The sequence below is a fragment of the Raphanus sativus genome, chromosome 1, assembly GCF_000801105.2.
Source record: "Raphanus sativus cultivar WK10039 chromosome 1, ASM80110v3, whole genome shotgun sequence".
NCBI classification, from domain to species: domain Eukaryota; kingdom Viridiplantae; phylum Streptophyta; class Magnoliopsida; order Brassicales; family Brassicaceae; genus Raphanus; species Raphanus sativus.
In genome coordinates this window covers 22,148,773-22,162,037 of record NC_079511.1, presented here as the reverse complement: position 1 = coordinate 22,162,037, position 13,265 = coordinate 22,148,773, and the positions used below count along the sequence as shown (strand labels likewise).

Here is a 13,265-nt window from a genome sequence, read left to right as displayed (position 1 = left end):
GTTTTTAACATTTTGTTATAGTTTAATTTTCATCAATTTCATTCGATTATATATGTCGGATCAGTTATTGTAAACCCCATGACTTATTTGAACAATTGTAAACAGTTAAAAGTTTTTCTTTTTAGGGTTTATTTGCAGAATATTCAACTTTGACATCAAAATTAAGTGAGTGCCACTGATTTTGACAGTATTAAGTAACTAACAATTGTGTCACTTTTCACCCGGTTCTAACCCTCCTTTGTACATGTAGCAAGTGGAGGAGAGATGCATAAATGATATAAATAAAATAAGATATGGCTAATATTTACAGTAGACTGTTTACATTTGAGAAAATATAAGAAAGTCATATCACACTCATAATACCCACATACAGTTTGCGGATATGTTATTCTATTTTGAAGAAGTAGTATTGGACATCAATCTGACATCTAACCTCTACACATTAGACTCTCTCACATTAGCTAAATAGTATATCCAAACCCCTAATTATAAAATCTAAACCATAATTGGTAAAATACAAACCCAAACATAATGAAGAATCTGAAGATACAAAACACACCGCTGATTATTAAAACTAAACCCTAATTAAGGAAGTATAAACCCAAACAAAATGTATATAATATGGTTTATTATACCCAAACATCTATTTAGTAAATCTAAACCCTAGGTATGAACCAATAAACTCAAATACAATCTATAAATCTAAACCATAGGTAGCAACGAGGGTGAGTTAGTGAAACTCCCACCTAGATGATAACACTAAACCCTAACCTGGAAATATCAAACCACATCTGAGATATAAACAGTTTTCTCCGTTTTCAAAAATGACATTCACCAGGTTCATAATACTATACTACATGGTGGATATAGTATAGTACTTTTAGAGTGTATGGGGAACTAAACTTTAGTTCTCGTTCAATAATTCAGGGGACTTTAGCAGCTTGGTAATATGAATGTTGTACTACTATATTATTGAATAGAATAGACTGACAATACGACATAGATGGGTTCATATCACTAATACAAGTAATAGAGTAACGAGGGTGAGTTAATAAAACTTCCACTCAGATGATAACACTAAACTCTAACCTGGAAATGTCAACCCACATCCGAGATATAAACAGTTTTCTACGTTTTCAAATAAATGACATTTACCAGGTTCATAATACTATACTACATGATGGATATAGTATAGTAATTTTAGAGTGTACGGGAAACTAAACTTCGGTTCTTGTTCAATAATTCAGGGGACTTTAGTAGCAAATTTATATGGATGTTGTACTATTATATTATTGAATAAAATAGATTGATATTACGACATAGATGGAGTCATATCACTAATACAAGTAACATAGTAACGAGGGTGATTTAATGAAACTCAACCCAGATGATAAAACTATACCATAACCCGGAAATGTCAACCCACATCCGAGATATAAACAGTTTACCCCGTTTTCAAAAATTGACAGTCACCAGATTATTACATCTTTAAGACATATTATAGAATTATGTCTCAAATAGTATGGTAACTTTACATAAATAGCTACATTAAAGAATATACACTCTACTATTTCTGTAACATCCCGAGTTGTGATATGTGAAAAGACTTAAGAGAATTGATTTGGCTACCTATGTCATCAAAGTTGACTTACCTTTCCCGGAACACATCCTGAAAGAACTCCGGAGTTAAGCGTGCTTGAGCTGGAGTAGTGGAAGGATGGGTGACCTATCGGGAAGTGATTCGCGATAGCGTGTGAGTGAAGCCAAAGCACGGAGAAAGGTCGGGTGGTGATTGCAAGGTCAGTAAAAAATGATTTCGGGCCTTGGAAAAATTAACGACCGACCGTCGGATGGGATGGGGCCCACGGGCCGAGAAAGCGGGCGTGCGTGGCCCATTAGCCGTGGGCGGTCGGGGCGTTACAAGTGGTATCAGAGCTGGTTAGCCGTCTCAGTTCTGACCTGAGAGGCGTCTTGAGACCTGTCGTGGGGCGCAACGAGGACGTTGCGTTCTTTGAGAGGGGGTGAATTGTAACATCCCGAGTTGTGATATGTGAAAAGGCTTAAGAGAATTGATTTGACTACTTATGTCACCAAAGTTGACTTACCTTTCCTGGAACACATCCTGAAAGAACTCCAGAGTTAAGCGTGCTTGAGCTGGAGTAGTGGAAGGATGGGTGACCTATCGGGAAGTGATTCGCGATAGCGTGTGAGTGAGGCCAAAGCACGAAGAAAGGTCGGGTGGTGATTGCAGGGTCAGTAAACAATGATTTCGGGCCTTGGAAAAATTAACGACCGACCGTCGGATGGGATGGGGCCCACGGGCCGAGAAAGCGGGCGTGGGTGGCCCATTAGTCGTGGGCGGTCGGAGCGTTACAATTTCGTTCACCAAATATAGTATAGACGGCGAGTTCATCTTTTTCAATTTTTCTTTTTCTAAACGTGTTGATACACTTTCACTTTGTTCACCGTCGTTATTCTTCACCACCATATAAAGATCATCTTTATCTTCTCTTATTTTTTCCGACACAGCGACGTTTCTTTCGGTCCGCCATTGTTATCTTCCACCATTGGATAACTAAAACGAAAATAGAGTATAAAAACAAAAATAGAGTATAAAACAGAAATAGAGTATAAAACAGAAACACAATATAAAAACAGAAACATAGTATAAAAAACAAAAACATAGTATAGAAACGCAATGTCACCTCATTCTCTACGGTGCGCCATCTTCTCCTCCAAACTCAATTTTGTAAGACCAGAAATTGTGTTTCTTCCTTGCTTTGAGATGTGGTGGTGTGTTTTGACCAAAAAAAAAGGAGATGTGGTGGTGTGGATTAGTACGTATTAAAAAAAACAGAGATATAGTAAAAAGAGGAAGAAGAAGAGAAGATATGTGCATCAATGATAACCACAAATTACTTTTCAATATTATTATTATTAATCTTTTTATTTTGCAGGTTTTACAGGTTACATGTGAGAGCAATATGGCAATATTATATATAAGAGACAAGTTGTATATGTGAGATTTTTTTTTAGATAGTGAGTGAATTATAATTTGTTTGAAGGTTATACAGCCTAATTTCCCTTCTTTTTAACATTTTGATATAGTTTAATTTTCATCAATTTCATTCGATCAATATGTTGGATCAATTATTGTAAACCCCATGACTTATTTGAATAATTGTAAATCAGTGAAAATAAATAGGCCTCCACCTTATTTGTTTTAATAAATGACAAGGGAATTTGTCCCACATCGCCTATGAGAAGAATAAGTGAGTAGCATATTTATGTGATAACACTCAGACTTGTTTGAAACAGCTCAGAGAGAGAGAGAGAGAGAGAGAGAGAGAGAGAGAGAGAGAGAGAGAGAGAGAGAGAGAGAGAGAGAGAGAGAGATCATATCTCAACTCCATGTCTGTTTACGAAAACTTTATTATTTTGGTTTTCGTTTTGTCCTTTCAATCGTCTGCTTCCTTAACTTCGCTTTTATTTATGTCAGCTCGGTTTTCGGCTTCTACAGTCTTAACTCTAAATCGCTCTCTACCTAAAGTCTACACAAACGGTTTATGTGATCGCTTTTGAGCGAGTTTGCAAACTTTTTTCAGACATATCGATATGATTTGGTTCAAACACCAAAAAAAGGACTTTCAATTTTAGACTATTATTTTGCTTAAATAATATGTTATTTGTTTATTGGAGTATTTATCCTCTTTCATGTTTTCTCAACAGAAAATGACGGATCCTAACAACACTACCATTGACACCACCACTGATACACAAACTCCACTAAACGTTTCTCGAACTGATGCGACCGGGACAAACACTGGAATCATCGCTGCGGCAGCACCAATTGCTGCCCCACTGGGTAATGTTGCTGATGAAACCACACAGCGTAGCCTTTTCGGTGCTGGTCTCTATTAGATGGGTTCAGTTGTAGGAACCACAAGTGCTCCGGTCGCAGTTCCAACTCCTCCTATACCTGGCATGTCTACTCAAGGATTGATGCCAGACAAGTTTTGATGGCAAAGACTTCAAAAACATGGCAGAAGAAGATGTTATTCTTCTGGAAAACAATGAAGCTGGAAAAATTCATCCAGGAGGATAAGTCCATTTTCCCCTACGGGATTGATGATGTGAACACTCACACAAATGTTGACATATGAGTGCATTCCGGCTTCATCTGCAAAGGATACATTTTGGGTTGTCTTATTGACCCATTTTACCGGGTCTATTGTGAGACTCCCCTAGACCTGGGATTATTAACCGAACCGAACCGAAATTTGAGGAATTCGGTTTGGTCGTGGTTAAGAGCATAAAACCGATCCGCACAATTTAAAATTGTATTCGGTTATCGGTTAATTCGGTTCGGTTTACTAAAACCGAACGGTTAACCGAAATTAAAAAAAAAAAGATAAAAAGTACCTTTACTCTTTTTCTCTTCCTCGCTAAACCTAATCTTTGTGTGTGTGTTTAGTAACCAAGCGGCACTCATCTTCTTCACCATCTCATCACCACCTCGTCATCTCTTCTCACCACCCCATCGCTTCTTATTCACCACCCCATCCTCATCGCATCTTCTTCTCCACTGCATCATCTTTTTCTTCAACACATATAATTTTTTCATCTAATCTTTTGCTTACTCTCATACTTTGTATTATTTTTCTTATTTGTTTCATCTCTTGATTTGTCTTATTCCCTGCCTCTTCTTCCCTGCCTCATTTAACTTCCATAATCGTTTTCTTCTGATAATCTGGGATTTCAGTTCACGCTTAATCATCAAAACTTTAACAGTTCAGTAAATTTCGGCACAAAAATTAAGAAACCGAGATAACCGATGCCGAACCGAACCGAACCGATGATAATTTCGGTTTAATTCGGCAGTTTTTCCTTGATCCGAAATAACCGGAAACCCGAACTAACCGACCCGACGTATCCGGAGTAACCGTACTCGCAGGCCTAGACTCCCCTATGGCGATCACCAGGGCGAGGCCACCTTATGGTAAATGGTGGCATGTGCACCCATAATTATATTGATATGCACAATTTTATAGGCAAAAGCATTGAAAATGGGGTGGATCAGATGGTTAAATTCAGCCTCTGCACCCATAATATCTTGAGTTCAAATCATTTTCATACATTTTTAGTTTTTATTACCAATAATGCACCCACTAAATATTTCCTCTAGATTCGCCCCTGTCACTGAACCACTGAATATTCTGTCAAATTTAATTTTGTCAAATATGTAATATACGGTTATGAATATTAGGTGAATACTTTTATTTTTTGGATCCACCAGATAAATTCAGTTTCAGTGAATAATTCTACTAATGAAATAATTTTCTAACTACATCTAAGATATATGCATATTTTTTAAAGTCATCCTTTATGCATATTTTTTAAAGTCACCCTTTAATTCTAAAATATTCACCTAATATGGTTATAAATATTAGGTGAATACTTTTATTTTTCGGATCCATCAGATAGATTCAGTTTCAGTGAATACTCCTAGTAATAAAATATTTTTGTAACTACTTCTAAGATGTATGCATATTTTGTAAAGTCATCCTTTAATTGTAAAATATTAGTGATCCACTACTTTCAATATTATAAACTATCGACTACCTTACGAAGTCCAATAAATAAAATTTATTTATTATAATATTTATTATTAATGAAATATAAAGTTTAATTATGTGATAAGATTTTTGTTTAAGATTATTAAGGTTTTGAATTTTCTGAATTAGTGATTTAAATATCATTTAGATATTTATAAATTTTGTTTCAGTTCATATATTTACGGTATTAGTTTAGCTTTGACTATCCGTTGAAATCAAATAAAATTTTATAAACTAAAATATACCTTATAATTTTCCAAATTCAAAAATAAAAACAACAAATGACATATAAATTTTTATAATACATGAAAAATATCTAAATTTAACATAAAATTACTTCTGTTTAAATATTTGGTTCAAAACCCAATAAATATTTGAAATATCTCCAGTATTTTAAGCATTTTGGATTATCATTGCAGCTTTTACTGGTTTTTATACAAAAATTTTGTAGCCACAAACTTATTTTAAATTATGATTATTGTTTTGTGGTTTTATATAAAAATTAAATTTCTGGAAACAATAATAAAAAAATTAAAACAAAAATATACTCACACTTTGAAAGGACGAATATATTTTGGTTTTTTGTTTTATTTTTATCTTTATTTTTTAAATTTAATTTTTACATTTGTGTGTTTTCTTTATAATCATATTTTTTGATTTTCTTTGTAACCACATTGTGTATAAATCTTAATGAAAATCTATTTTACAAAATAATACACACTTAAAAGTTGACCCGGCATAAATAATGTTTAAAATTATTAGTAATAGGTTTTGATATTGTATTGAATTTGTGATATTACATACTATACAATTGTGTCATAGCTATTTTCACATTAATTTGTACTTTATTCCTAAATAATGAATAATTTTTATTTTAAGAAAATAACAAAGTATAGTTACATTTTTTTTGTAATCAGATAGTAATTAAATAGTGAAAATATATGTTTTCTTTAAATTTATTGATTTAATTTCATATATAATGAATTAAAAGTGCATAGTATTTTTAATAGATTTTGACCCACTTTTTAAAAGCATGGGGTATTTTTAATTGAAAAATTCTTATGTATCGAGATTTTATATATATATATATATATATATATATATATATATAATTTATGTTAAACTTCTATATACTTTATTTTGTAAGTTTGTTAATCCATATATCTTATCTATCTAGCATTAGTTTTACTTTTATTAATAGAAGATTAAAACGAGCTAATATATCTTCTTAACCCTTTTTTATATTTGTGAAAATTAATTTTAAATTATCATAGTAAAAATAATTTAGTATATTTTGCTCAACATATCTCTTATTTGATGTAAATTTTTGTATGTGTAGCTGAAAACTCCTGAAAGATTATAATAGTCAATTAAAATTCTAAATAAAAATAACATATGTTTTTATTATATAAATCTTAATTGAATTTAAATGTTTAGTGGCCTATTAACCGTAATATATCATAATAAAGGATGAATTTGATAAAAAAAAATATGGGTTCCGTAAATATGTTTAGTGGGCTATTAACTGTATAATTGATAGATTGTTAAATAAATTAATGGTTGTTAATTGATGGATCATCATTTATTAATAGGATAAAAACTGAAAGAATAGATGGAGTTATAAAATATGTTGGACAAAATATATATCAATAGGTAATGATCTTGATTTAATATAATAGATTAACTAAATGATATAGAATTTGATAGAATGAAAAATTAATATTTGACTCTGTTGTGCATTCTATCTTGAAGAAACCCAAAAATTTGTGTTAATGGCTGGACAACAAAATATCTTACAAAAGGTGGGAAAGAGGTTTTAATTAAATCAGTGGCAACGGCAATACCTAATCATGTAATATCTTGTTTTTGGATTCCGAAGACGGTAACTACAAAACTGACCAGTATTAATATCTCAAATTTTTGGTGGAGTCCTGGGGGAAATGGAGGGGAAATGCATTGGATGGCATGGGATAAAGTATGTCAACCCAAAGAAGAAGGAGGTTTAGGTTTTCGGACAATAACAGATATATATACAGCTATGTTGGCAAAGCAATTCTGGCGTCTCATGGAAAAGCCACACTCTTTATTTTCCACGGTCTTCAAGGGCCGGTACTTTAGGAACACGAGCCCCTTAGAACCCGTTAGATCATACTCAGCCTCCTATGGATGGCGTAGTATTGTCTCAGCTAGATCTCTGGTTAGCAAATGACTAATCAAAAGGGTGGGAACATGATCATACATCTTTGTATGGTATGACCCATGGATCCCAACCAATCGCCCGAGACCAGCAAATAGTAACTCAACTCATTTTGACCCATCACTTACGGTAGAGAACCTAATTGATCCAATGTCATGTACTTGGAATTCTCAGGTTATTCGATCATTGGTTACTTCAGAGGACGCAGATCTTATTGAGCGTATTCCACTGAGTCGGGCAATGACTTCAGATAGGAATGGATGGTATTTTACACAATCAGTAAAATATACGGTAAAATCAAGTTACGACACGAAAAAACTTTACCCATACACAGAGAGACCGGCGCCTATCTTTGGGCCATATATAAAAGCCCTACAAGCCCAATCATGGAAAACAAAGTGTCCTCCAAAGCTGCAACATTTTCTCTGGCAAATTATTTCAGGCTGTCTATCGGTACGGAGGAATTTACAGGCACGAAGGATCAAGTGTGATACTCGGTGTGATCGATGTGGAGAAGAGGAAACAATTAATCATGTTTTTTTTGAATACCCTCCTGATGTGCAGGTTTGGGCTCTCTCAAAGATCCCGTCTAATCCACAATATTTCCCAATGCAATCAGTATATGCAAATATGGATTATTTTTTTTCGAGAATTTCACCCTACATCCAAGATCATGGTTATGCATGGATATTGTGGCACCTATGGAAAGGACGCAATGATAAGGTTTTCAATGGTATAGATAGAGATCCCATGGAGACTTTAAAACTGGCAGAAACAGAAACAATACTCTAGAATGAGGCACAAATGGCAGTCTCCCAAGTGGTGGCACAATCAGGACCAAACTTACATAGACAAGATGTTACAAACCTCCCTCTTCAAAGGGAGGGACGATGGTGCTTTACGGATGGATCCTGGAAAGACAAGGATTTATTTTCAGGAAATTGATGGTATAGTACATTGGAAGGTTTCGATGGACTATTGGGAGCAATGAATAATCGGCAATCCCTTTCCCCTTTGCATGCAGAATTTGAAGCTTTTATATGGGCGATGGAACGTATGTTAAAACTTCGACAGCTTTGTGTGACCTTTGCAACAGATTGTTCTCAGTTGGTGAAGATGGTTTCAGAACCAGAAGAATGTCCTGCCTATTCAACCTACATTGAAGAAATTCAACAATTACAACGAAGCTTCAACTTTTTTGAGATCAAATATATACCCCGGACTCAAAACACAATGGCGGACCGTCTTGCACGAGGAGCTCGCATCCAACCGTCATTATTTGTTCACATGGATTCAGAGTCCCCTCTTTGGTTTGCAGAGTCTTTATAGAGTCTGTACACGCTGATGACAAAAAAAATTAATATTTATACCCTAATCTATACTATTAAAAGTACAGTTTTGAGGCACCAGGGAGCGTCCACCTCATCGTTTAATAATAGCTCCTTTGTAAGACACGTGGCATGTTTATTAACTAGTAAACTTAAACAATAAATTTCCAAAAAACTTCAGCAATTAAACAATAACATTTCCATAATTTCTTTACACGATTCCATAATTAAAATGTAATATAAATTAAAAAGGCAAATCTGCATTTAAAAAAAAACTAAAAAGTCAGTTTACATATTACAAATGCAAATACCACATTAAAATGTAAAATAAATTAAAAAGGCAAATATGCATTTAAAAAAAATACTTTAAAAAATAAAAGAAAAATTTTTAGTTTTGAAAACAAGTAAGTATACAGATAAACAAATGTAAATACTACATTAAACATCTATGTTAAAATGTAAAAAATATTAAAAAGGCAAATATACATTTAAAAAAAACTACTTTAAACAATAAAAGAAAAATATATTCTTTTACATCTAACAGTTCCCTATAAATAAATCTATACTATTAAAAGTACAGTTTTGAGGCACCAGGGAGCGTCCACCTCATCGTTTAATAATAGCTCCTTTGTAAGACACGTGGCATGTTTATTAATTAGTAAACTTAAACAATAAATTTCCAAAAAACTTCAGCAATTAAACAATAACATTTCCATAATTTCTTTACACGATTCCATAATTAAAATGTAATATAAATTAAAAAGGCAAATCTGCATTTAAAAAAAACTAAAAAGTCAGTTTACATATTACAAATGCAAATACCACATTAAAATGTAAAATAAATTAAAAAGGCAAATATGCATTTAAAAAAAAAATACTTTAAAAATAAAAGGAAATTTTTTAGTTTTGAAAACAAGTAAGTATACAGATAAACAAATGTAAATACTACATTAAACATCTATGTTAAAATGTAAAAAAGATTAAAAAGGCAAATATACATTTAAAAAAAACTACTTTAAACAATAAAAGAAAAAATATATTCTTTTACATCTAACAGTTCCCTATAAATAATAAAACCCATTGACTCAGCAACATCAACCTCACAGCCATCCAAAAAGACTCGAGAGAACTCCAGCAAAGAGAAAAAATGCCTTCACCATCAACCCCTTGCTGTCCCATTAAATTTTGACGATCTCAAAGCAGATTGGTGTAACAAGGAAATTCTGGCCAGGCTTATCCATTGCTGGGAAGCCAGAAACTTCTAAAAGGCTAACATGCTCATGGGAGTTGAGTTGCTCCTCACAGACTCAAACATATTCTCTCACATTAACCAACCATATTTTTAATGTTAACATTCATCACTAACTCTTACGTAATGAAACAACTACAGTCGACAACCATGCACAGGTTTATCTCGACGCACTTCCTTCCCCGCCACAAAGATGACCTGAAACCGAACACAATATACAAGCTCAACAAGTTCAGCATCAGAGCTTCTAGATCAGTTTACAGAGTCTCACCGCATAATCACGCTATCGGCTTCACGAGCAAGACAACCTTCGTCCCTGTTCCTGAAGGGGACTACCAGATTGATTCTCAGCACTTTCGTATACGAGATCTCTAAGTGTTCACCGACATTGTCGACAGGATCTTTTCGGTGTGTATTTGTAACTCTCTAAACATTATAAATCTTCGGCTCTAATAATTTATTTAGATAAGATTGATTCGCAGCACTTTTTACACTTTCATTCCCTGACAGATATTATTGGCTTTTTGCGAGTCATCAACGGGGACAACTTAGACAGTCAGACACCCATGGCTACTGCCCCAACGCCTAATGGTGAAAAGTCAAAGAATATGGTCTTCTTGCATGTCCAACTTGAGGAGTACGACCAAACTAATACCAAACATATTTATTTGAGCGTCTAAGAGATTTGGTGTTTAAGTACCTTACTAATATTTAATATTTAATTTAACAGCGGTGAGATAGCTCGTGTTTATCTGTGGGACACAATTGCTGCTACTTTTCGAAGTAGGTGGAATGATAGCAAGACAAAACCGTCAGTAATCTTGATCACCACTCTCAATTCAAAAACACTTGGAGGTTTGTCTATTTTCATCTTTTTGTGTGTATATTAATTTTATTTCTGGTGTGTATCACTACCAATATCAATTACTGTCCACTTCTCAGGTGTTGTGACCTTAAGCTCCACAGCCTCCACATGTCTCTTCTTTGACTCGGACATCATTGAGACAGAAAAATTATTATCAAGGTAGTTGTGAACCAAACCCTCTCTTACTGCAATGCTATCATGTCTCATATTCAAACATGTTCCACATAGGTTTGAAGCTGATGGAAAAACCCCACCAACTGTCAACAGCTCCACCGCTGCAGTTACTAAAGTGGAGACAGTGACACTGAACGAGATTCACAAATTCTTAGAAAATGAGTCACCACAGGTCTAGCCTTCCTCACATAAATTTACATTTGTTTCTGTTTTTATTCTTACTATTTACACCCATCTAAACATTCAGGTCGCTAGCTTCATCTGCACTGCAACAATAACAGAAGTAAAGGAAGAATATGGTTGGTACTTCATCTCCTGCACCGCCTGCAAGTGGCAACTGGAAAGGTCAGAAACATCTTTCATTTGCCCTAACTCCAAGTGCAAGAAACCAAACACTGTTGGGCTCATCAGGTTAGTTTCATTTAGAAAAATATACAGAACATATGCGTCACCGCACAACTAACGAGCTACCAAGCTTCCATTTGATTACTCATATTCCTTTATCGTCTATGGTATATATACCGGTTCGAGGTTAAAGTTCGCGATGACAGTGGCAATGAAGCAACCTTTGTGATTTTTGACAAAGAAGCACTGAAATTGGTGGTAAGACAGGCGCCTGACGTCATGAATGAGGTGAGTGAGGTAAGAACAATCAAAAAGTTAAACAGAGCTTATCATTCAGTCTAACTAACCAAATGTTTATACCATGTAGTCTGGTGAAAACGGTTCAAATGAAGATCCTGGCACTGCAACACCTCAATGTGTCCTAGACATTGTGGGGCGCACGTGCACGTTCCAAGTGAAGGTCAATGACTTCAATTTCAAATCAGTTCGCACGACAGCTACAGTATCCCACATTGTTGATGCTGATATTCAGAATGGTCAAACCTTGCAAACCAATGATGAGAAGAAGGATGGCAAGCGCCAACGTCTCAACTAGGCTCCCCAGCATTGAAGTTTTTAATTTTAGCTTTCAAAGTTTTTCTTATCACTAATGCTTTGTTTTTTAATCAGAACTAAGATTCTAGCTAAGTTGTTTTGTTTTTCGTCAGAACCAAGATCTCAATTATGTATTAGGTTTGATTAATTATATTATGATATGCTACCTATTTTATGCTATTCTACCTATTGTTTTAGCTTTCCAAGTTTTTTTTATCATTAATGCTTTGTTTTTTATGAGAATAAGATTCTAGCCAAGTCTGTTTTTGTTTTTTGATCACGTCAGAATGTATTAGATTTTTAAGTTATTTTATGTTTTGCTAGCTATTTTTAAGTTTCTCAAACAAATATAGATTTCAAATCTAAATAACTTGGCTATTCTGCTTCGCAACCTTTCTATATAATCAGTGTTGTAATAATTTGGTAAGTACATATTTGGCGTTTTATGGTGCCCATCTGATGGGTCACATGATTAGTTGAATGTGTTAAAGAGTAGCTACATTAAGATTGCTTACAATGGCAAATAAAATTAAAAGAAAAGCAAGTGGCAGTAAGAAAATATGCATAAATTGAAGTTTTCTATTAGGATTCTCACATACGTGTTCGTATTGCCAAATGCAATGTGAAAAAATAAAAAATAAAAAATAAGTAAATTTTCAATATAAGAAATAGAAAAACTACATCAAACATATATCTGAAAATATGTAGTAAAATAAACAATAATTAAATATGAAATATAAGAAATAAACATATTACATTAACCATCTATCATAATATTAAAATTTAATATAAAAGCAAAAAAACCTGAATAAGTAAATATACAATATAAGAAAAAGTAAAAATAAGTAAATATACAATATAAAAAATGTTAAAACTACATTACACACCTATCTTAAAA

At 33.7% G+C, this 13,265-nt stretch overlaps 1 protein-coding gene across 1 annotated transcript; it reads left to right on the top strand.

The window, feature by feature from the left end:
* The first annotated feature begins 10,539 nt into the window (after positions 1-10,539).
* LOC108848614 (uncharacterized) lies at positions 10,540-12,368 on the top strand. The gene is made up of 8 exons (XM_018622020.1): positions 10,540-10,747; positions 10,900-11,026; positions 11,120-11,244; positions 11,332-11,413; positions 11,483-11,600; positions 11,676-11,839; positions 11,980-12,070; positions 12,141-12,368. The coding sequence occupies exons 1-8, from the start codon at positions 10,540-10,542 to the stop codon at positions 12,366-12,368; spliced, it is 1,143 nt and encodes a 380-aa protein (XP_018477522.1).
* The last annotated feature ends 897 nt before the right edge of the window (positions 12,369-13,265 follow it).

Excerpts from the sequence above, each read along its gene's own strand:
- LOC108848614 (XM_018622020.1), top strand. The coding sequence starts at position 10,540 with ATGCACAGGTTTATCTCGACGCACTTCCTTCCCCGCCACAAAGATGAC. Across the intron at positions 11,027-11,119 it reads TTGCATGTCCAACTTGAGGA|CGGTGAGATAGCTCGTGTTT; the intron begins GTACGACCAAAC and ends TTAATTTAACAG. Across the intron at positions 11,245-11,331 it reads CAATTCAAAAACACTTGGAG|GTGTTGTGACCTTAAGCTCC; the intron begins GTTTGTCTATTT and ends TCCACTTCTCAG.